The sequence below is a fragment of the Oryx dammah genome, unplaced genomic scaffold, assembly GCF_014754425.2.
Source record: "Oryx dammah isolate SB20612 unplaced genomic scaffold, SCBI_Odam_1.1 HiC_scaffold_12, whole genome shotgun sequence".
Classification (NCBI taxonomy): Eukaryota; Metazoa; Chordata; class Mammalia; order Artiodactyla; family Bovidae; genus Oryx; species Oryx dammah.
In genome coordinates this window covers 51,343,709-51,368,248 of record NW_024070196.1, presented here as the reverse complement: position 1 = coordinate 51,368,248, position 24,540 = coordinate 51,343,709, and the positions used below count along the sequence as shown (strand labels likewise).

The window sequence follows — 24,540 nt, the reverse complement described above, 5'->3', positions numbered from 1 at the left end:
GAAAAGCAATGAGGAAGTTGAAAAGGGCCATCAGGCTTGCAGTACATGTCCAGGACGGCCAGCCTCCGGAAGGGATGTGTTAATCTCTTTTTCTCACAGCCATTCACAGGTGCGCAGGGTCAGAGTCTCTCTTTGAGCTGAACAAAGGCACTTTAGTTTAACAGGCAGAGGCTCAGCATCCTCTGAGGCAGGCCATTTTGTATGATTATAATAACAACATCAATGATAAGCAAGTCAAAGAAACAGTTGAAACATGGGAGTCAGAATTGGTTCTTCTCTGCAACACTTTTCCATGCGTGGGAAGGTGGAAGAGTCTGAGTTCGTGGAAATTATTCCTTAGATATGCATCTTAACTATTTAGGACTGGTAACTTGTTTTTCTCCTTTCTGAATCCCCTCAGGATGAACCCTTGGGGGTGGCTGCAGTGGCTAATGGCTTGATGGCTGTGACATCTTTTGCTTACTGAAATGGCAGGTGATTTTTTTTTTTTTGTCCAGAAAGTTTTACATTCTACTGGGGGAAAACTGGCAATAAACATAGACAAGATAATGTCAGACAGTAGTAGGTGCTATGGAGAAAATAAAACAGGACTGCCTAGGGTGGGGTGGAGGGACACTTCTGCTAGTGGTCAGGACCAGCTTCTTAGAAGCAGAGACATTTGAGCTGAACTTGTAGGAGCTAATCTTGAGAAGGTCCTGGAGAAGGGTGTTCCAGGCAGAGAGAAGGGAAGAAAGAGTTAGCAAGTTCAAGTGTACCAACCTGGAAAAAGAAGGCAGGTGGGTGGGGTGGAGACTAGGGCTTGGGAAGGCAGAGGTTAGACCAGGTGGTGTGTCTGCTGGCCCTGGTAAGCAGTTTGAACTTTATTCAGAACGAAGTGGGAGATTAAGTAAGCCCACATTCGATTTTCGTCTTGTTAGAGATCTCTGTAGCTGCTGTGTGCAGGATCCTAGCAAGAGCAGCCTGGCACCAGACCCTGCTTTGTCTGCACAGGGGCCAGGACCCCAGAGAAAACCACCACACGGGGTGTAATTCCGTTGACAAGAAATGTCTTGACAGATCTATGGAGAAAAGGTTGTTTAGTGGTTGTCGGGACCTAGGGGATAAGGGGACTGACTGCAGCTGAGCGGGAGAAATCTTTATGGAAACGTTCTCAAATTGATCCTGACACTGAACTCTGTAACTTTACTAAAAATCACAAAATTGTAATACTCTAGTCGGGTGAACTTTCTAGCATGTAAAATCAATAAAACTCTTCCTATAAAGCTGTGAACGGCAGAGAGAGGGACAGCTTTTGGTCAGGCTGGGGCTGAGTTCCTGAATCCTCCGCATTAATGCGGAGTTAGCGCCACTTAGCCCCGCAGCCGCCATCGACCGCAACTCCTGGAGCCATTGGTCGGCCGGCGGGGGCGCGCGTGCGCGCGCGTGGGGGCGGAACCGGAACCGGCTGTAGCCGAGGGGGCGGGGCCTCGAGGGCGGCGTTGGCGGCGGCTGGAGCGGCGGCCGCGGTGGCTGGGCTGGGGGCAGCTGCTATAGCCCGGAGCCCCATGGTTCGGAGCCGCGGCCAGACCGCAGGAGAAGCTCGATCCCCTGGTCACCCCGGCTGACTGTGCGGGCCCGCGCAGCCCGGAGCCGCCGGCGCCCGTCGGGTCCCGCCGGGGGGCGCGGGCCGGTCCGCCATGGGGTCCCTGTTCCGGAGCGAGACCATGTGCCTGGCGCAACTCTTCCTGCAGTCCGGCACGGCCTACGAGTGCCTCAGCGTCCTGGGCGAGAAGGGCCTGGTCGAGTTCCGAGACGTGAGTGTCGCCTGGGAGATGCGGGCTGTCGCTCCGCGCCTAGCTTCCTCATTGCACCTTTCGCTCGGGCCTCCTCCTCCGCGGGCACCTGGGCAGGGGCGCCCATTTCCTAGACGGGGAAGCTGAGGTCCACTTTCCGGTCAGAGCTTCCGCAGAGCGGGGCCCGGGCCCAGGGTCGCCGGATGTCTGGTCCGCGGCCGCCCTGGCTGGGTTAGTTAGGAACGCTTGTCTTCATCAGCTCGGGTCGTGCCATCTGATGCTTCGGAGCCAGGCACTGGGCTAATTAAGCGGGAGAACAAATCTGTTAATGCCTCTTGAAGCCCTTTTGGAACTTACGGAGGAGGGGAGGAATATTAAGTAATGATACGTAAATAGGAATACGTTTGCTGTACTGACAATAAAAGGGAATGGTGAGATGGTGCCCCCGGTAGGGGCGGTCAGGGAAGCCTCTCTGAGGAGGTGTCCTTGGGCTGAGACCTGAGTGAGGAGTGAGCCAGCCCTGGGAAGTTCTGGGGGACACGGACCCAGGTGGAGGGAACAGGAAGAGCCAGGAGCCTGAATTAGGAATGAACTTGGTGTAAACTCCTGGGTGGCGGGATGTTTTGTGGTTCACTGTTACCTGGTAGAGTCAGAATTTGTTGAAAGGGAGCTGTCCCCCCAACAAGTAGTAATAAATACTTGTTTTATATATCTGTTTATTTGTTTTTTGTTTGGCTCCACCATGGACTGTCAACCCCTGGGAGTAAGAGTCTTGTTCATTCCTGATTCCTAAGTACAGCCCCTGGCTTTGTGGACATTAATAGGCATGAATGAACAAGCTTGTATCAAGTGCTTGCTGAGTTTGGTGCTGGAGACTCAGGGGTGAGCAGGATGGACAAAGTCCCTGTGTTTTTGTTGCTCACAATCTAGGAGGAGTTAACAAACACACTCTGATTATGAGCTGTAATAAGTGCCATGCAGGAAAAAACAGTGTGAAAAGGAGATTATGAAGCAGGACCTGGCTGACTGAGCTCGAAGTCACTTGAGTGAACACTTTATTTCTTGGGACCCACCTTTCATCGCCTTGGTTTCCCTTCATCTTTCTGAGGGCGCTTTAGTTTCAAGAGGGAACTCTTCTACCCAATATTTGATATCAGTGATCCTTGGGTTGGTCCCCCAAGGCAATTGCAAGGTCAGAGAGAAACTCCTGAATGACAGGTGAGGCTGCAGAGAGGGCCCAGCTTGTCCTGGTTCTTGGAGCTACTTGGGCTTCAGCACATGATGCCCACTTTGCTGGCAGGGGCTGTGCTGAACTGTAAATAAGGAGCCCCGGAGAGATTCAGTAAAGAGTTGTTTGAGAAACAGGCTCCCTTCTTTATAATAGATTTCTTCCATCCTGTTAGTCCTCAGGCCAAGAGACTTCAGTCAAGGTGAAGTCTTAGAGGTTTGAACAAATGCTCTAATTACTGTGAAGATTCAAGTTTTATTGAATGCCATTACATTAGGTAGTAGAGGACACTTGAGATTCTTCTAAACTGAAAATCAGGGAAAGAAAAAGAAAGTGCTGTTCATCTTTTTCAGAAGTGAAATAAAGTGGAAATGCTCACATTGTGTGATGCTGGGTGTTCAGAGCTCAAGGGTGTATGTGTGTCTGTCTTCGGGATGACTCTCAAGCAGCTAGAGCAGAGAGCTCCATCATACCTGACTTTCTGTGCTCTTCTGGAGTTTCTTACTGACTTTGTGCTCACCGGGTGGGATCACTGACGCCAGTCTTTTCTGGCTTGCGCAGGTGGGACCTTTTCCCCCTTTTAGCGATCCTTCTAAGGGAAGAGAGGCAGGACCAGAGTTTCTGCAATGATAGCCAAAGAGAAGACCTGGAAAAGAAAGGTGATTCAACTCACCAGTAGGACTCAGTGAAGGGCAAGGCCGTCCCACTTTTCTAAGGGTCTGGAGTCTGGGGACAGTGTTTACCTTCTGTCTGTTAGGATCACAGGTGTGGATACTGGTGAAAACAGCACTAGGCAGCCTGTACAGGTTTTTCTAGATTAATTATTAGTCTTAAAATAAATCTGTGTTAAAATGTACTTCGTAGCATTAGCCTGGAATTAAGGTGCCGTTACCACGTAAAAAGAAAACAGAAGCTAAACTTCACACAAGAAACCACACCACAATAGGAAAAACCAGTTACCATGCTGTGTAAGCCGGCGAAGGCCGATGCCATAGCCAGTCATGTGTGTGTTGTTGCCACAGAAGTTTGCCTCTTCATGAAGATCCTACTATTTGTGGAGCCCTGGTGTCCGATTTGAGTTCACTAGTGTTTGATATTGAAGGAAAAGACATCAAAACTGAGAAGCCGTGTCATTTATAGACAGCTCTTGATGGGCGGCTTCCTCTGCTCATTCTTCGTTCTAACCAGACAGAGGGTATCTAAATCACTAGGAACTCGAAAGTGGTGACTGGTTTGCATTAGTCTGATTTCCAGAAATGAGTGCAAATGTGACAAACAGCAGTGAGATTAGACTTTTTGCCTTTCTTCTGGTTAGTTCTTTATAGAAGTTTGGAAAACAGAACAAGAACTGAGGCTTTAGGGTAGATGTTCTCAGGTTGTTCAAGCAGCTTCATGCCACGTTGTTTGTAATTCTCTTTTTTGAGAGTGCCCCATGCCATGTGGGCTTCCCTTGTGGCCTCAGCTGGTGAAGAATCTGCCTGCAATGTGGGATACCTGGGTTCGATCTCTGGGTTTGAAAGATCCCCTGGATAAGGGAAAGGCTACCCACTCCAGTATTCTGGCCTGCAGAATTCCGCAGACTGTACAGTCCATGGGGTGGCAAAGAGTCCTGTATGACTGAGCAACTTTCACTTTCCACCCCATATAACGCTGCGTGGAGTAAACGTAAAATTCTTGCCCCATGTACCTTTCAATGTAAAAAATGACTGTAATTTAAAAAGTTGTAATATATGTCCATTGTGGGAAATTTGGAAAACCTAAAGATAATTTCCATAATCCCATTAGCTAGAAATAAACACTTTACCATTTTGGTTAACATTGGCCAACATTATTTTTCTAATAATATTTTAAAATGCACATGCATAGATATTTTTATATAATTGGAGCCACGCTAATAATGTGTGCATGCGTGCGTGCTCATTCGTGTCTGACTCTTTGTCACCCATGGACTGTAGCCTGCCAGGCTCCTCTGTCCATGGGATTTCCCAAGGAAGAATACTGGAGTGGGTTGCCATTTTCTCCTGCAAGGGATCTTCCCGACCCAGGGATCAGACCTGCGTCTCCTGTGTTGGCAGGTGGATTCTTTACCACTGTATCACTTGGGAAGCCCCACACTGATAATATGTTTAATCTCCTCTTCCCACACGCAAGTTGTGATTAATTTCCTCATTTTATTAAATATTCTTTTATAGTATTTTTTGTTGTTTTAAGCTTTGTATGATAAGATATTAAGTAGAGGGAAGAGTATATGGAAACAGTGAATTCCTATAAACCCATGGTGGGAATTCCCTAGTGGTCCAGTGGTTAGGACTTGGTGCTTTTACTACCAGGACCCCAGAAAGCCATATGGTGCAAAAAAGAAAAAAAAAGAAAACTCCCATCAGACAAGATCATTTTGAAGCAAATCCCGTATATATTATTTCATTCATAAGTATTTCAATAAGTACCTCTAAAAGGTAAGGACGCTAAAAAGATACCATTATCACACCTTAAATTTTTAATAATAATTTCTTAATATAATCAAATACCTAGTCATTTAAAACATCACTTTTAATAAATGTATAGTAATCAATTATATTACCGACCCATAATTTTTATACAACTTTATTGATGTGTATCATAAAGTCCGCCTGCTGCAAGTGTACAGTTTGTTGGTTAGAAAATTTTTTGAGTACTGTGTCTGTTGCCACAAGGCAGTTTTAGAACATGACATCATCCCAGTAAGGTCCCTTACGCTCATTTACAGGTCATCCCCCTCCTCACTCTAAGACCCAGGCGGTCACTCATCTACTTTCTGCCGCTAGGTTTTCTTTGCCTGGACATTTCATAGAAATGCAGTCACACAGTCTGTGGCCCTTTGTGTCTTCTTTCATTTGCATCGTGTTTCTGGGTGTCTCCTCCCTGATACTGATGTATTGGTTGTTTTTTCCCCCTCTTTTTACTGCTAGTGTTCCGCGGTGTGGATGTAGACGGTGATTTCCTTGGTTGTTTTTTCCCCCTCTTTTTACTGCTAGTGTTCCACGGTGTGGATGTAGACGGTGATCTCCTTGGTTGTTTTTCCCCCCCTTTTACTGCTGGTCCGTGGTGTGGATGTAGACGGTGATTTCCTTAGCCAGTTTTCCACAGTCAGTAGTTTTTTCTCTATCCTTGAAGTCGATCCTCTTCTTCATACATTTTTGTCTGTATCCATAGTTTTTTCTTTGAGGTTTAATTTCTTCATGGGATCATTCTGGACTAGAGGATATTTTTCAGGCTTTTTTTTGGGGGGGGGTCTGTTTTTTTTTTGGCTGAGCTGGGTCTTTACTGTGGTGCCTGCACTCTCTAGTTCTAGTGGGCTTCTAGTTCCCCCGCCAGGGATCGAACCTGTGTCCCTTGCATTGGAAGGTAGATTCTTAACCACTGGTTCACCAGGGAAGTCCCCAGGCTTTTTTGGGTAACAGTTGCCAGATTGCTTTCCAGAAAAGATGTGTCAGTTTATACTCCCACTCAGTAGTATACAAGGATATGCTCTTCCCTTAAACCCTGGCAGTCGTACTTTATTTATAAAATCAAAGTTGTTTTTAAATTTTAGAAAATTCAGAGCAAAATTTTCATCCTTCTTCTCAGCTCAACCAGAATGTAAGTTCTTTCCAAAGAAAATTTGTTGGTGAGGTGAAGCGATGTGAAGAACTGGAGCGAATATTGGGTAAGTTTTTCTAAACAACTTAAATAATTATTTTGTATAATTGAATATATAAGCAAACCTTGTTCACTTTAGAAAAATTAGAAAATCTAGACACGTAGAAAAGAAAAAAGTCATCTGTATTCTCGCCATGTAATCACTGTTATGTAGGTTTATATTATCGTTCCACACTTTTTGCTGTTCATCTGTAAAATTAAGGATTTACATATATTATAATCAGGTTATTTTGTTATTAGCTTTGTTTCTCATTGAATGATACTTTAACATCTTTTCATGGCAGTAAACAGATTGACTCATGATTGTTTTTAATGGCAGCATAGTATTTTATGGTATTAATATACTATGAGTTATTTAGCCAATCTCTTGTAGTTTGTTATAACTTAGAAGCAACATATACATGTTAATATATTACTTAAAATTGAATCAGAGCACAAGGGAGGTAGGAAGTGGTAGATAGATTGGTTACTAATTTCCTTTATCTCAGGCATTATTTCCTTTGCATACATCAGTGTTCTCTGACTGTTAACCATTAAAACTCAGCAGCTCAAGGCTACTTCCTTTATCTGTAAAACTTTTAACATCTTAGCCTAAAATAAAATGTTATTGTTGTCCAGTCACTCAGTCAAGTCCGACTCTTTGAGACTCCATGGACTGCAGCACTCCAGCCTTCCTTGTCCTTCACCATCTCCTGGACCTTGCTCAAACTCATGTCCATTGAGTTGGTGATGCTATTCAACCATCTCATCCTCTACTGTCCCCTTCTCCTCCTGCCTTCAATCAGGGTCTTTTCTAATGAATCCGCTCTTCACATCAGGTGACCAAAGTATTGGAGCTTCATCTTCAGCATCAGTCCTTCCAGTGAATATTCAAGACTGATTTCCTTTAGGATTGACTGGTTGGATCTCCTTGCAGTCCAAGGGACTCTCAAGAGTCTTCTCCAGCACCACAGTTCAAAGGCATCAGTTGTTTGGCACTCAGCCTTCTTTATGATCAACTCTCACATCCGTACATGACTACTGGAAAAACCATAGCTTTGACTATAGGGACCTTTGTTGGCAAAGTAATGTCTCTGCTTTTTAATGTGCTGTCTGGGTTTGTTTCTTCCAAGGAGCAAGCATCTTTTAAAATAAAATAGTCTTTATCAGTTCAAACCTTGACGTTTTGATTGAAATACAGAGAGGGGAACAGTTCCAAAGTCACTGTCAGAAAAACCTGAGGAAAAGAGAGTTGAGGAGGGGAGATAAAGGTGACTTTTAGAATGATTTCTAACAGTTAATTATTGTGGATTTTATATTTTTTAACTTGAATTTTTAAGATCAAAAGAAACCTTTGGGTCATCAGCAGCCTAGTCCTCTGCATATTGTTTGAGATCCCAGTCATTTGTATGGATCGTGAAAGACAGGGCAATATCACACTTCCTTCTTTGCCACGTGCATGAGTCATCGGACAGGCTGTATATTTGGAATGAGTTTTCAAAGACAGAGCAGGATTGACAGGACATTAGACATGCCCAGGGCTTCCTATTGCTTTGTTGTTGTTGTTAAGTCACTTCAGTTGTGTCCGACTCTTCGTGACCCCATGGACTGCAGCCCACCTCCATCCATGGGATTTGCCAGCAAGAGTACTGGAGTGGGTTGCCATTACCTTCTCCTGTAGCTTAAACTGTTTCATAAAGAATCCAGACTTAAAAAGAAAATGAACCATCAAGTACATTTAGGTATGTGCCGTGCTATTCTATGCTTAGTTGTGTCCTGCCCTTTTTGACCCCATGGCCTGTAGCTTGCCAGGCTTCTCTGTCCATCCGGATTTTCCAGGCAAGAATACTGGAGTGGGTTGCCATGCCCTTCTCCAGGGATCTTCCCAAGCCAGGGATCAAACCCAGGTCTCCCACATTGCAGGCGGATTCTCTACCATCTGAGCCACCAGGGAAGCCCAAGAATGCTGGAGTGGGTAGCCTCTCCCTTCTCCAGGAGATCTTCTTCACCCAAGAATCGAACTGGGGGCTCCTGCATTGCAGGCAGATTCTTTACCAGCTGAGCTACTGGGGAAGCCCAAATTTAGGTAAAATAGGTTAAAAAAATTTACATCCATTTCCAAAAAACTCTTAAGCCCATTGCTTCCTTATTGGTAAGACATTCTGCCTGTTTTCCTTCCTCTCTTTCTCCCTCTCTCCCTCGTTTCCTCCCTTCCTTCCTTCCTAGTAAAATAACTAATAAGACTTCTCCAAAATATTGTATCTAGTAATGATTTTTTACCAGGTATTATGACTTTTATCCTACAGAAAAGGATGCTTCAAGGAATTGAAAATGTAAACTAAAGAATTTAAGTTATTTTTGGCTGTTTGAGTATTAGTTTCATGAATCTAGTGTAAATCGTCCTAAGTCAAAGCGTCACAGCTCACTGGTGACTCAGGAGAGCCGGGCTCTTTGCCCTGAGGTTGCTCTTTTTGCTGAGAAAGGTTGTTGTGTTTTTCCTGATGGATGTATATTTCCTCCTAATGGCATCTGTAGGGAGTTCACACTGACATCTCTGGTGGCTTATTCCTGGTACTTCCGAGTGTGTTCTTAACTTCCTGCTTCATCTACAGGTGGCAGAGGCAGGTGTGACTCCAAAGTTCTTTAACTAGAGTTTTAGTGATGAAGGGCGGGAAATTTCAGAAAATCTGTGTATAGGTTACTGTCACTCTATGCTGCTCTCTCTAGGCAGAATTAGTTTACAGATCTTCAGAAGCAAGGTGACAAAAGTCATCTGTCAGTTGGGACAATCAAGACTTTTGTGCCTTTAGATGACACAGGCATGACACTTTCTGGGAAAAGTGGGGACATGAAATGTTCTCACTGAAATGTCCTGGAGTAAGTTTTTCAGTCTAATTTGTTTAACTTTTCCACAGCCTACTTGGTGCAGGAAATCAATAGAGCTGATATCCCCCTCCCTGAGGGAGAGACCAGTCCTCCGGCACCACCTCTGAAACAAGTGCTGGAAATGCAGGTAACTTGGTTCAGAAGGAGGGTTTGGGGTCACTAACCTCAGATTGGGCTTATTCACTTACCTTATACTGTCTAGTGCTTTTCTGCCTTTCTTCTCAAGACTGTGGAATGAAAGTCAAAGCACCATGTTATGATTAACTCTCAGTAACAGATTATCTGTGATACATTTAAACTAGAATTCAGGTTTTTTCCCCTTAGTGTAAGACAGGTGGTATTGAATAGAGATTGATAAGAATTAGATCATGAGATCTGGTCGTGTAACCTCTGGGCTTCTGCAGGCCTTACCATGCTTCTGCTACTGCAGGTCATCAAGGCTTCAGGCCTGTTCCCTTCACATTCTCCCGATTCACGCTGACCCTTTCCCCTGGAATTAGCAGAAGTTAGTGTGAAAGTGGTTCCCCATGGTCAGCCAGCAGGATTCCTTCTCTTGGAGTTCAGTGTCGGCGATACACTGTGAGAGCATGGGGTCATTCATTCATTAGCATCTCCCTCCACCCCCATGAATTATCTGTTGAAATTTGGTCTCCTCATCTGAGCGTTCATCACACTCGGAAATAGACTAGAGCTTTTACAGCCCTTCTAAAACAATTAGTACTGTATAATAGGACCATTCCATTGCCGACTGCTCTGTTTGTTTTACTGGGAGGAAGTCATTTAGCAGTTGGTATATGAACGGACTCGGAGACGACTATACAGTCCAATGAGAGCAGTCAGCTGGTTCGGCCTGTTTGGTGTGTTGGTTGTGATGTAATTACAAATACGGTGATTGCTAGCTGTTATCAATTCTGTAAAGCAGAGCACAAGTAATAAATGTAGTGTGTCAGGGGATTTGTTTGAATACAAGTTGTCATTGAGTCAGTGGGTTGTTTTACAGATTTCTGCTTCTACTGTTTTAATACTTAAAGTATTGGTAAGGATGCTTGGTACACAACTAATTGTTAAAGATTTGTTCTCAAGTATTTTTATGTCTAATTAATTGAATAAGTGCAACTGCATAGAAACTCAGGCTAGAGACTAGGAATAGGTATGTTTGGGAAAGAGTGTTCTTCTGTGTTACAAATAAAAGGAAATGTAGTCTTAAAAGAGGAAGACTCTTTGGTGTATGGTAATGTGTAAGCAGGTGAAGGGAAACCAGAAGAAATGATAAGACCCGAGATTAGCACTCGGAGTCATCATGGCACCCAAGTGCTTGCCATCACGGGTACCTGAATTAATACGAAACAGAAAATGATGAACTTTGAAAACCTGAGCATGTTTTCATATCCCTATCAAACTGTCATATACATTTTGGCTTTTTAAAACCTCTCCTGGTTCTGGGGTGCTGTGAAAAGAGTGTTAGAGCCAGACTTGGAAGTAACCCAGCCGTTGTTTCATTTCAGGAGCAGCTGCAGAAGCTGGAGGTTGAGCTGAGAGAGGTCACTAAGAATAAGGAGAAGCTGAGGAAGAACCTGCTGGAGCTGATTGAGTACACCCACATGCTGCGAGTGACCAAGACCTTCGTCAAGCGCAATGTGGAGGTACTGGTGATGCGTGGGAGGAAGTGCCTTTCTTTCTCTTTCTTTTGGCTGCACGGCATGCAGGATTTTAGTTCCCTGGCTAGGGATTGAACCCAGGCCCCCTGCATTGGGAGAGTGGAGTCTTAACCACTGGACCACTGAGGAAGTCCCAGGAGTGTGTTTCTTTTATAAAATCTCATTCCCATAAGGTTTTCAGGTTTTGTTATCAACTCCTATAGAAATACTGCTTTTTAAAAGAGATACATCTTTAAAAAATGAAAGAGATACATTTTGATCTTCGCTGTATTTTTCAGTTGGATTCCATGTTGGTTTTAACTGTTTGCTGTTGTTTAGTTTGCTAAGTCGTGTCCAACTCTTTATGACACCATGAACTGTAGCCCGCCAGGCTCCTCTGTCCATGGGATTTTCCAGGCAAGAATACTGGAGTGAATTACCATTTCCTCCTCCAGGGGATCTTCCAGATCCAAGGGTTGAACCAGTCTCCTGCTTGGCAGGTGGATTCTTTACCATTGAGCCACTTGGGAAGCCCCAGCTTTCACATAACTTCCTATTTATAAAATGCTTTAGTTTGCAGTTGATAAAAAGACTTTTTATGATCATGAGAAGAAACTGAACAGTAGAAATCAAACTCCAAAGTTTCAGTTTTATTCTTTCCTTCTTCTCAAATTCCTAAAAGTAATGGAAGTTAAAAAAAAAAAAGAAAATCTATATAGGAATAAAGAACAGCGTATGCAGCAGTACTGTACTCAGCTGAGCATCAGAGAGGGGCAAAGTATATTCCCTCTGAACTTCGTTTCACTTCCTGTGGCAGGTGTGACCTCTGATACAGTTATTCTGTGTTAGGTTAAGGCGATGACATATGTTATAATCAGACTTTTATTATATGTAAATGTCATCAAGTAGTTTACAAATAAGGAATGGGGAGGTTATCCTCTTTGTTTATCAGAGCGGACTCACATGTCTGAGTTACCTTGGCACCCAGATCTGAGTAGTTCTGATGCTGTGCAGACTTGTTTGGAAAAGGACTTGGGAATTAAAGTGTCACTTTCGGTGAGACACGCTTGGTTTCATGTCTCTTTGTAGTTTGAACCCACTTACGAAGAATTCCCTCCCTTGGAGAACGAGTCTTTGTTGGACTACAGCTGTATGCAGAGGCTGGGAGCGAAACTGGGGTAGGTGACACCTGGCCTGGCGAGCTTCACACTGTCCTTCTTGTCAGTGGGAGATGAGAGTAGATGAGCAGCCACCATCTGCAAGCCTGTATGGAATGAAAGAAAGTGAATATTTGTATAAGAAAACACTGTACTCTAGAATTTGTTGAGTTGAATCACTCAGCTGTATTGACTTTTTAAGTAAATATGATGGGAATTTCTTCTTTTGGTATCATGAACTGGAAAGAAGGAACATTTATCCCATTCATCATTACTCCATAAGCTTCAAATAGTTGGTTATTGAAGCATAAAGCCCTGTTTTGTTTGGTTGGAACATAGGGGCTAAACTGAATTGGGTAATTTATTAATCATATTTTAAGGGGCTCTCTCTACTGTTTATTCTCTCTGTTTACTTGAGCTAATGGTAACTTGTTTCCTCATGTGATTTGTAATCTCTTTTTACTATGAACTTCGGTTCCTTTGCTCCTTATCTGTAGGAATTCCGTGATGTTTAGTGTGAGGCTGTACCCTTCAGAAAGAACTTAGTTTTACATATGTCAGGTACTTGAGAGCACGCCACCTATTTGGAATCATTTTACATTACTTTTCTGCTTGAGGGTTTTTTTTTTCCTGTTTGTTTACTCACCCTGCACATAATAGGAGTTTCATCCACAAACCTGAGTGCATTCTAACCTGTGGTTGTAAATCATCAAGCAATGTTCTCCCCCTTCTCCTCAAAACTGAATGGAAATAAACAAGTTTGCATGTAGGCTCCTTTGCAAGATGGATTCTTTTCTAGTCCACCCGTTCACTTCAGGTGTAGTCCTTTGTTGAGGTGGGTGAGAGTCCCAACATTGAGGGGATTGTGAGGCTTTAGTTCCAACTCCTCACCTGATACAGACCCAGGGCTCCTCTGCCATGCTGGTCTTGAAACTCAAGGCCTTGAGATACTGGTTACATATAGATACTGGCTCCATATAATACATCAGGACATAACTATGAAGTCCTGTTTTATTTTTGGATTCCAAGAATTTCTCTAAATTATGAGCTCGGCTTTACATTGAAGAGGATGTTTCAAAAAATATTTCATCCAGCATTTCAGATATTGTTCAGTTGGAGAGCTTTCAGGGTATCTTCCCCATTTTGCCAGAAATAAATGTCTTCATCATCCTTTTACTGCAGTTTGATAATATTCATTGCTTTTACTTGACCACAGCCTTTATTGTCTCATAGATTTGTATCTGGCCTAATTAACCAAGGAAAAGTTGAAGCATTTGAAAAAATGTTGTGGAGGGTCTGCAAAGGGTATACCATCGTGACCTATGCAGAGCTGGATGAGCCCCTGGAAGACCCTGAAACAGTGAGTAAATATCACCATCTCCTTTGAACGGTGACAGACTTGCCCCAGAGCTAGAGGCACAGTCCAGAGGGAAGCATTTGAGTGAGGTGTTGACCGGATCCCTTCTTATCCTTGGATACGTTTGGGGGGAGTTCCTGAGAATAAGGACTTTCTCCTGTTCTACTGAAGTACAACAGTGGCGTTAACGTTGTCACATCACTGCATTCTGAGCTTCAGATCCAGTTTAGGTTTCGGCAGTTGTCCCAGTTGATGCTTTTACAGCAAAGGATCTGGTTATGAATCACACTTTGGATTTGTTTGTCATGTCTTTTTTCTTGGTTGCCCTGCAAGGCTTGCAGGATCTTATTGAATAGATCCCCGACCAGAGATGGAACCCTGGGCCCTCAGCTGTGCAAGTGCAGAGTCCTAACCACTGGACCGCCAGGGAATTCCTACTTGTCGTGTTTTTTTAGTCTCCTTCATTCTGGGGTAATTTCTCAGTCTTACCTTGACCTTCATCGTCTTGGCATTTAAAAATTTATTATAGACCAGTGTTTTGCGTAGAATGCCCCCCGTTTGGGTTTGTCTGATGTTTTCTAATGACGAGATTCAGGTTATGTGTCTTTGTCAAGAATGTCCTGGAAGTGATGTTGCCTTCTCACTGCTTCCCATCAGGGGCACACAATTCGTTTGTCCCATTACTGGTGATGTTCACTTTGATCTCTTGATCAATACTGGTGATGTTCACTTTGATCTCTTGATCAAGGTAGTGACTCCTAGTCATCTCTGCTGTGAATTTGTAACTCCTTTTCCTTTGTATTTAATACATGTTTTTGAGGAAGTGCTTTGAAACCCTATAAGTACTCAGTTCCTCATCACATTTTCAATCAGTTAATTTATTTCCTGTTTTATTCAATGAGTTATACTCTGTTACTTTAATTTTTTATTTTGGTATTCAAATTCTCTAGATTTAGCCAGCTGGAGCCTATTCAGCTAGATTTTATATTCTTTTTGCATGTTCCCATCATCTTTTGAATACTTCTTTGCTTTCCTGACAACAATATATACAGATTCATTTTGTAATTTCCCTCATACAGCTCTGGAATTAGCCATTTCTCTAAGGAGCTTAGTTCTCTTTAGTGGAGAGTGGTAATTAGAAGCCACGCTGTGGTTTCTGGGTGTGCCTGTTGTGAACGAGGTGTTGCTGTTCCCAGCTCTGTCGGTGGACAGAGGGTGCACACAAGCAAATGGCTCACCCACTCACAACTTTATTTCTGTACCTGTGTGTGTGTGAAAGCTGTGGCTTTACATCCAATTCTACTCCAGCGCCATAGGGTTGGTTCATCCTGATTTGTAGAGTTCATTTGTAGGGTTCATTTCTAGATTTGTAACTCCTTTCTTCAGTGGGGAGAAACTCAGCTCCCATTATTGTCAATATACTTATTTGATCAGTCCCCTTGTATGTGACCAGTCTGCCCCCTGATCTCCTATCTCTGCTGCCTTGACCTTCTCTCCATACGGAGTTTCAAGTTCCCCAGCCCCTAGACTGAGTGGCTCCTTGGTGTGGGGGTCTTGCTCACCCTACCTGGGTGGCTCCCCTGCGGCATGTTTCCTCCCTTTCCTTGGGCTCTGATTTTGCCCTGGGCCCTTATTGCCCTTCCCCTCCCCTCTCCAGGTCCATCCCTGAATGCACATCTAAGGCTTCAGGAATGAATTATTCAGGAAGGGAATCAGAGGAGCCAGAGAGGAAAGAGCCATAATTACCTTTTAAAATAGCTGTGATTTTTAATTTTTTTGAAGACTTCAACCATAAAAATAACTATTTTGCTCTAAATGAAGATGAATTGATCTACTAAAGGTAGAAAAGGAACTTGGGCCTCTTAAATTTTGAGAGAAGTGTTCATGTGTTCTTTCCTGGATTTGCCTTAGGAATTCTGGCTGTAATGTTCAGTTGTGTCTGACTCTTTGCAACCCCATTTACTATAATCCACCAGGCTCCTCTGTCCATGGGATTCTCCAGGCAAGAATACTGGAGTGGTTTGCTCTGTTCTTCTCCAGGGGATCTTCCTGACCCAGGGATTGAACTCAGGTCTCCTATATTGCAGGCAGATTCGAGGGAATAGTTTTGACATAAAGGATTTTGGCTGTGAAATGATTTTTATAAGGTTTAGCCTGAGTAAATCACACATGTTGGAAAATCTAATCAGTCAAGCTGTTCATTAACCATACACTTATAATATTTTTTGTGCCTCCTGAAATTGCCAGTAGCAATATGTTAATTATCCATTACCTGTGACCTCTGAGACCTCTCCATGTAAAGCTGAAGATTAAAACTGTTCTGAAGTAGCATTTACATATTCCTTGAGTTTTTTCTTTATTGAGAACTTATCCTTCTCATGCAAAACATAAAAATTTTTTAAAATACAATTTCTAAGCTCTTTGGTGCTGAGTTTATACCAGTAGGTTAAAGGGCATTAAATGTCTGTGAAGAAATACAGAGACATGGATAGAGATGTGTGTGTGTGTGTGTATATATGTATTAATTAAAAAAAAAAAAAATATCTCTGTATTTCTGATTCTATTTGGCTGCGCTGAGCTGCATCTTCATTGTTTTGCAGGGGCTTGCTGTAGCTGTGGCAAGTGGGGTCTACGCTCTAGTTGTGGTGCATGAGCTTCCCATTGTGGTGGCTTCCCTTGTTGCAGAGCATAGTCTAGTTCTTGAGCTTCAGTGCTTGTGGCCTAGTTGCCCTGTGGCGCTTGGGATCTTCTGAACCAGGAATCGAACCCGCTTCCCCTGTATTGGCAGGCAGATTCTTAGCCACTGGACCACCAGGGAAAATTTTAAAAGTTTTAAGTTTCTTAAAAACTTTTTTTATTTCTAATTTTTTGTTGAAGTATAATTGATAGAAATGTGTATCTTAAAGCCACAATTCCTCCCTTCCCCACGATTATGAAGGAAATGTGAGCTCGTTCTAGAGAACTGAGAATAACATAGAAAACATAGAGATGGAAATCAGCCAGTCACCTGTAATCCCCCTGCTCAGACAGGGTTACTGTTTACCTTGCAGTGTGTGTTCTGTTAGTCCTTACTCTGGGGAGGATGTGGGATTTGGTTTGGTAACTTTTACTCAGATTCTAGGATTTGTTTGTAGTGTCATGTTTAGTATCTTTTGGGTCCAATATCTGACCTCTGAAAGTCCTTACAAACTCCAGAGTGTATTTCTAGCCATTTTCTCCTTTGTCAGTATCATTTTTAGACGCTGACCAGTCTCTCTGTCAAAGCTAGACTTAGGCATGTGGTTTCGGATCTGTGTTTTTTATATTATATATATCCCTGTTCCATATTATGTCTTAGGTGGTTGTATTCCCTGACACAGTACTATTTTTAAAATCATTAAGGAATGTTCAAAGTAAAATTCACTGTAAATGCCATTTCTTTTCTCCTCCAGTGTAGTTTCTTTAATTTATCTGGAAATAATTTCGATTTACAGAAAAGTTGCCAGAAGAGAACAAAGACTTCTCCTGCTCCTTCCCAACTGTTATGTTTCGCTGCGTGTACTGTTATCCACTTACTGCATATCTAGTCCCATTTTCTTTTTTTAAAAAAAGTATCTATTTTTGGCTGCACTGGGTCTTTGCTAGTTGTAGTGAGTGGGGGCTACTCTTCAGTTGTGGTGTGCAGGCTTCTCATCGTGGTGGTTTTCTTGTTGCAGAGCGCACGCGCTAGGCACGCGGGCCTCAGTACTTGTGGCACATGGGCTTAGTTGCTCCTCAGCATGTGGGATCTTCCCAGACCGGGGATCAAACCTGTGTCCCCTGCATTGGCAGGCTGATTCTTACCCACTGTACCACCTGGGAAGTCCCATTCCCATTTTCATTTGTCTCCTTGCAGACCTTCTGAGAGGAAGCCATGGACAAGTGTCCATTGCCCATCACAGGGATGCTGTTTTGGACAATAAGCCATCAGGCTCCTCTGTCCATGGGATTCTCCAGGCAAGAATCCTGGTGTAGGTTTTCATGCCCTCCTCCAGGGGATCTTTCCGAACCAGGAATGGAACCATGTCCCTTATATCTCCTGCATTGGCAGGCAGGTTCTTTACCACTAGCACCACCCGGGAAAGCCCAATAACCATGATACACCCTCCAAATGACAAAAATCAACATGCACACAACACTTTGGTGCGGTACAAACATGCCCTTCAGACTCCTCACAGTTTGCCTTGTTTCCTTGCTGGTCCACTGCCCTAGGGGAGACTGTGACTTGCATTCGGGACAGACATCGTGTTCTGTGGGACGACCCTCCTCTGGGGTCCATTGAGTGCTTCCTCGTGACCAGGCTCTGAGCACACGTTGCTGATGGGAACATGGATGCCCCGGTCCTCTCAGCACCTCCCACCAGGGGGCATGGGATGTTGGCTTGGTCATGTCGGTGTCCGCTAGTTCCTCCACTTTCATGTCTCCCTTCTGCCCTATTTAACTGTTAAGTGGTTGCTAGGAGATATTCCAAGGTTATTGGTCTTTGGGGCGTCAATCGTCACCAAACTTCTGCCCACCAGCCTCGGCCTCTGTGGCGACTCTCTGAAACTCGTCACCTCTGTTGCTCGCAGTTGCCATCATTTTCCCTTCTGGGCTTACTGGTTACCATCCAGCAGAAGGCGGTGCTTTCCCTGCCCTCACAGTCACTCATTCATCCACGAACTCAGACCTTCCTTTGTTGGATGACTTGTGTTCTGTTGCGGTCCGTGACTTGGCCACTGGCAGTCCCTCTGCGCATGTTTCTCTGGCCTTTGGCACGTTCTCAGCATTCAGCAGGCAGTCCCTTACTTCCTGTCACATAGGATGGTCCTGGTCTCCGCCTGGAGTCAGCCGTTTCTTCAAGGACCCCGGTACCTTTTAGTAGAGGATGGAATTTAGAAACCAGGATCTGGGTATTCGAGTTCTCGTTGTGTACTGGAGTGCTGTTGTTTCTGGGCCCTTTCAGCAGTCAGACATGCACACACACCATGCACAACACACACACACACAGCTGTAACCACTTCTGCAGCTGCCTGTGCACATTTATCATAGACCATTTGTTCAGGGACTTTCCTGGTGGTCCAGTGGTTAAGACTCCGTGCCACCAGTGCAGGGCGTGTGGGTTCGATCCCTGGTCAGGAACCAAGACCCTTTATGCCCTGTGGTGCAGCCAAAAGAGTGAAAAAAAGAAAAACAGCAGCCCCAAACTTGCCATTTGTGCAGACTATATGCTACAGTTTTAGACATCTCTTTTTCTGTCTTTTTCACTCTCTTCTGATAGTGAAAAATCTGGCTCCCCTTATCGACAATATAGTTCATGAATTGCGTAATTTAGGTATTTATTCAGTGTATCCAGCCACATCAGCCGTCACCTCCCCCCTCTGCCTCCCCCGTCCCTGGCCACCTTGTGTCCTTACCTTCAGGATCCCACCGCCTCCGCTTTGCCTGAAGGTCCCCGGCCTGTTTCCTGTCCCACGTTATTTCACGGCTTTTGAAGCCACCTTTTAAATACCATCTCCCAAATGGGTATACTGGCTTGGACCTCTGCCCCAAATACCAGACTTCTGTTGAACTGGCTCCTCCGTAACTCTGAAGTTCCCTGAAGACATTTCCACAGGACGCTTAAAACTGAACTCCCTCCCAATCTTTCCCTGCCTCCCAGACCTGACCTTCCAGCTTGCCTGTCTCAGTCAGCGACAACTCAGCTCTCATCCTTCCAGCGTCCAGGATGATTCCTGTGAAACTAGTCAAACTCCCCCCACCATACCCCCAACCTAAACCCCTCCCTTGGCTTCCCGTCTCACTCAGCCAAAAGCTCGAAGCCTCCCAGTGTCCCAGCCGGGCAGCCCTCTGGCCCTCAGTCTGGCCATTTCTCTTCAGGCAGGCTGGCCTTCTCACTTGCCCTCATCTCGCCTCTGTCTGAGCTTTGTCTTTGGCTCGAGAGGCTTTCCCCCAGGATCCACGTGGCTTGCTCCTTGCCCCTTCATCCTCTAGACCCAGATGTCACCTTCTCCAGGAGGCCTTCACTGATTGCCTGGTTTAAAATCACAGTCCCCAGCCCGCTTCTCCCGGTCACCCCCCTCCCCCCAGCTTTATTTTCCTTTTTATAATTATTTTTATTTTTGGCTGCACTGGGTCTTTGCTGCTGCATGGACTTTTTTCTAGTTATGGCGAGTGAGGGCTGCTTTCTGGTTGTGGTCCTTGGGCTTCTCAGCGTGGTGGCTGCTCTTGTTGCAGAGCACAGGCTCCAGGCTCACAGGCTTATAGTTTTGGTTTCTGGGCTCTAGAGTACAGGCTCAGTAGTTGCAGTGCATGGGCTTAGTCGCTGCATGGCATGTGGGCTGGACCAGGCATCGAATCTGTGTCTCCTGCATTGACAGGCAGATTCTTTACCACTGAGCCACCAGGGAGGCACAGCTTTATTTTCTTTATCACCCTCATCTCCGCTTGGCATATTACATTCTTTCTTTGTGTCTCTCACTGCCAACCTGAATACAAGCTTCCCTGCCCTCCTAGGTCAGGAACTTTTGTCTGTTTTGTTCACTGCTGTATTCCTAGCACCGGGAACAGTGCCTGGCAAATAGGCCAAAAACCTATTCGTTGTTAGTTGTAGAATACTTGTAAATGTAGTCAGTTCTCATCATTTGCATAGTTATGTTGTACAGTCTTCATGAGAACCGAGCCATTGCTCCTAGGAGAAGCATAGGGTTGGGTCCCTTTGAGCCTCTGGTCACAGTGTTTTTGTCAACTGATCAGTCCATAACCTCATTTTATACGTGTTCTGTTTAAAGACACCTTACTTAATATATACTGTTGATTCATTAGCATTGAACTCACTGCCAACCCACGCTAGCATGCATGTCTGAGCAACTCATATGGGACACACTTGAGGGCAACTCACAGCCTTTCTGCGCTCAGGAACACTAGGCAGCACTTTAGCACCACCCCTGGGGACCGTTTCCAGTACCGAAATTACCAACAAAAGGCACAGAAATGCGAAAAACTTGGAGCCAGACGGACCACAAAAAGGACACGTGTTTACAGTATGAACTAATGGTCACCTTGTTTGACCTCAACTGGAATATGCACGTTGAGGAACTCAAAATTTTTGTCACTCTGCATGTCTGCAGATGAGTGAAAAACTGCTGCAAGTTTTGGTTTTGGGGGTTATATCTGGAGTGAATTTGCAATTGTGGAATCTGCAGATAATGAGGATGGACAGTGTTTGTTGAATGAATGAACACATTAATGAACTAACTCTGACAGAGTACGAGCTGCCAGGGTTTTCAAAGTTCTACCTGCAGAAGTAACAGTCATCTTTATCCTTTGTAGGGAGAAGTCATAAAATGGTATGTGTTTTTGATATCCTTTTGGGGAGAGCAGATTGGTCACAAGGTTAAGAAGATATGTGATTGGTAAGAAAAAGAAATATTTCATTTCCTTTATTTCTTCATTCTCAGTAACCTCTAGTTTTCCTTAAATAGGTCTCTGAAGAGTAACACAGTGGTTGCAGAGGCTGCTGGGCTTTGTTACGTGATTTCTTTGCTCTAATGCCATGTTTTCAGACATTTAATTTGTCATCTGCCTTGCCAGTGTAATACTTAAGATAATTTGAAAGTAAACACCATATTTTTAACATTCCCAGATTTGATTTCTTTCTTGGGAATTAAGGCTCAATATCAATCCAGGAAGGAATCCAGGTTTACTATCTGCTGCCTTTCCGTTGCTTTGAGCCACGCATCAGCATATCTGTCCTCCTGGAGAGGATGGCTCATCCTTTGTCCAGCCCTCCACAGTTAGCTCCTTTGCCCTGGGGAAGGGGGCCTGGCAAGTGGTGGAGAAGGTGGGCTCAGAGGGGCCTGCCTGCCAAATGAGGTGGTACAAGACCACGTGAACCTTTGAGAAACCCAGAGCAGTGTCCCAGCAAGAGTCAGTCTGTGACTGAGTTTTGTCACTAGTGGGGAAATAAGGCCACACCAAAACTCAAAAGAATGGCCTTTTGTTTCCTTATACTCTGGGAAATTTTAGCTGGCCTTGCTTCTTGCTGGGGTAAGGGTGGGACTTGGTTATTTCCTTTGGATCAGTGTTCACCAGAGTTTGATACACAGTCACTGGTGTTATGAAAAGTAATTTTAGGTGTTACATGGGCAAGCTTGTTCTTACTTTAATAGATGTATATTTATCTTTATGTAGATGACAAAAACTATAGCCAACACATAAATCCCTGACTTCACAAATATCATTGCTTAAGATAAAGCTAGAGTAAGAATTTAATTTTGATGGTCAGAGTGTAGAGAGAAATAGAAAGCATGGCATTCAAATACTGAGGCAGCATGGGAGATCTTGCAGCTTGGGAGGTGTGGCCCTGCCTCCTTTCTGACCTGGTGTCACATGTCCCCAGGGGATGTTTACTGTGAAAGTGAAAGAAAGTGAAAATGAAGTCAGTCATGTTGGAGTCTTTGCAACCCCATGGACTGTAGCCTACGAGTCTCCTCCATCCATGGAATTTTCCAGGCAAGAGTACTGGAGTGGGTTGCCATTTCCTTCTCCAGGGAATCTTCCCGACCCAAGGATTGAACCCAGGCCTCCCGCTTTGCAAGCACTTTTACTGTCTGAGCCACTGTAGCACGTGTCAAGGGCAAGTGCCAAGAATCCAGAACTCTTTTCTCCCTTGATTTTCTTTTTTTACTTCAAGTTTTTTGTTTTTAAAAAAATGGATTATAATTAGTTGCTTTACAGTATTAATTTCAGCTGTAAACCCTGCAGATCAGCCATATGTGTGCATATATCTCCTCCCTCTGGAACCTTCCTCCCACTGCCTCATCCCACCCCCTTGGTCATCACAGAGCCCTAAACTCCCTGTGCTGTACAGCAGCTTCCCACTAGCTAGCTCTTTCACACATGGTAGTGTATATATGTCAACGCTACTCTCTCATCTTGTCCTGTCTTCTCCTTCCCTGCTGGAGAAGGCGATGGCACCCCACTCCAGTACTCTTGCCTGGAAAATCCCATGGATGGTGGAGCCTGGTGGGCTGCAGTCCGTGGGGTCGCGAAGAGTCGGACACGACTGAGCGACTTCACTTTCACTTTTCACTTTCATGCATTGGAGAAGGAGATGGCAACCCACTCCAGTATTCTTGCCTGGAGAATCCCAGGGACGGGGGAGCCTGGTGGGCTGCCGTCTGTGGGGTCGCACAGAGTCGGACATGACTGAAGCGACTTAGCAGCAGCAGCAGCAGCAGCAGCTTCTTCCCTGCTGTGTCCACAAGCCGTCTCTACATCTGTGTCTCTTATTTCTCCTTTTTTTTAAGGTAATTACTGTATGTTCTTTGACTTATGTTATACACTCCCAGCTTAAGGGTCATGGTGAATTTAGAACATTGAAATTGGGAATGAGCTTTTAGGAATCATTGAGAGCAGAAATGGAATTTGGAGCCAAGAGAGAGTTGGCTAAATCTGTGGAATTCAGTGGACATTTGTCCAGTGTCCATCGGCAAGGCCTTAGCACGGCCAGGTGCCTGTGTCTGCGCCTTTTTCTCTCAGAGGGCTGCTTTTATTCTGGTTCGGAGGAAATGTGCCCAGACGGTGTACCCAGTTTAGCTCTAGTTTTCTCCACCGCTTCCTGTAGCTCTGATGGCTGCGGCGCTGTCTCGAATCCTGTCTTCTAGTTATCACTGCCACATTTACCCCTACCCGAACACGGCCGAGGAGCGCAGAGAGATCCAGGAGGGGCTGAATACCCGGATTCAAGATCTTCACACTGTGAGTGAACCGGAGACTTACCTCCTTATCTGAGGGCCTGTGAAACATTTACAAATCCGTTTGGTTTCTTTTTTAATATGGAAAATTTTGGTTGTGGACAAATCAAGACATTTTAGGGCGACTGGAATGTCACCTCCTTTCTCTTCGTGGGAGTTTCATTTTAGCAGCCTGTTAGAAACCTAGATGGTTTCTAAATGATGGGGCTTTAAAAAAAAAAAAGGAGTCTGATTATCTTTGATCTGCTGAAGTGTAATTCTTCATCAGATAGGATGAGTGAGCCCCATGTAAAGTGCTGGCTGTAATTTTACCGGCACTGTTTTAAGTCATCTTTCTGCTTAGAAGTTCACTCTGACCCATTTGAGTGAAAGAGGGTTTCTTGGCAGAATGGGATGGGAATTGATGGCTCCTGGGGTTGACAGGAAGTGGGGTGAGGCTGGAGTGGGTAAGAACTAGGGACCTAGGTCTCTGGGCCCAGCTAGGCCATCATGCTGCCCTGGGGACCACAACACCTCACTGTTCCTGTGCCCTGAGCTCCTGTTCGGGAGAGGCAGCTCCAGGCCTGGAGGAGAAGGACTGAACTTCCTTCTTTCCTCACGGGGAGAGAGTCCCCCCGCCCCCAGCGGAGGTCAGGTGCCTGGCAGATGCTCTGCTGAGATCCCGTGTGTTTGTCTTCACCCAGGTGCTTCACAAAACCGAGGACTATTTAAGGCAAGTGCTGTGTAAAGCCGCTGAGTCGGTCTACAGCCGCGTGATCCAGGTGAAGAAGATGAAAGCCATTTACCACATGCTGAACATGTGCAGCTTCGACGTGACGAACAAGTGCCTCATCGCCGAGGTCTGGTGTCCTGAGGCTGATCTGCATGAGCTGCGAAGGGCACTGGAGGAGGGCTCGGTGAGTGGCTCTCCTCTCCCCTCCCCTCTCCCCACTCCCCTCCCCTCCCCTAGTCTCTCTCCCCTCCCCTCCCCTCTCTCCCCTCTCCTCCCCTCCCCTCCTCTCCCTGCTGGCCCTTTCCTGCCAGAGCTCAGGGCGATGAGATAGACAGGAGAAAACACCATGTGGATGCTTTTGAACTGAAATTGCAGTCAC

At 44.9% G+C, this 24,540-nt stretch overlaps 1 protein-coding gene across 1 annotated transcript in view; it reads left to right on the top strand.

Annotated features, from left to right (window-relative positions):
• The first annotated feature begins 1,455 nt into the window (after nt 1–1,455).
• The window catches only part of ATP6V0A2 (ATPase H+ transporting V0 subunit a2), a 42,020-nt gene continuing 18,935 nt past the window's right edge, over nt 1,456–24,540 (top strand). The window contains exons 1-9 of the mRNA XM_040250607.1: nt 1,456–1,793; nt 6,607–6,685; nt 9,573–9,670; nt 11,049–11,186; nt 12,270–12,358; nt 13,571–13,697; nt 21,024–21,106; nt 23,360–23,453; nt 24,133–24,345. Of these exons, the coding sequence (XP_040106541.1) occupies nt 1,677–1,793; nt 6,607–6,685; nt 9,573–9,670; nt 11,049–11,186; nt 12,270–12,358; nt 13,571–13,697; nt 21,024–21,106; nt 23,360–23,453; nt 24,133–24,345 (1,038 nt within the window). The 5' untranslated portion in view covers nt 1,456–1,676. The remainder of the gene's footprint in view (nt 1,794–6,606; nt 6,686–9,572; nt 9,671–11,048; nt 11,187–12,269; nt 12,359–13,570; nt 13,698–21,023; nt 21,107–23,359; nt 23,454–24,132; nt 24,346–24,540) is intronic.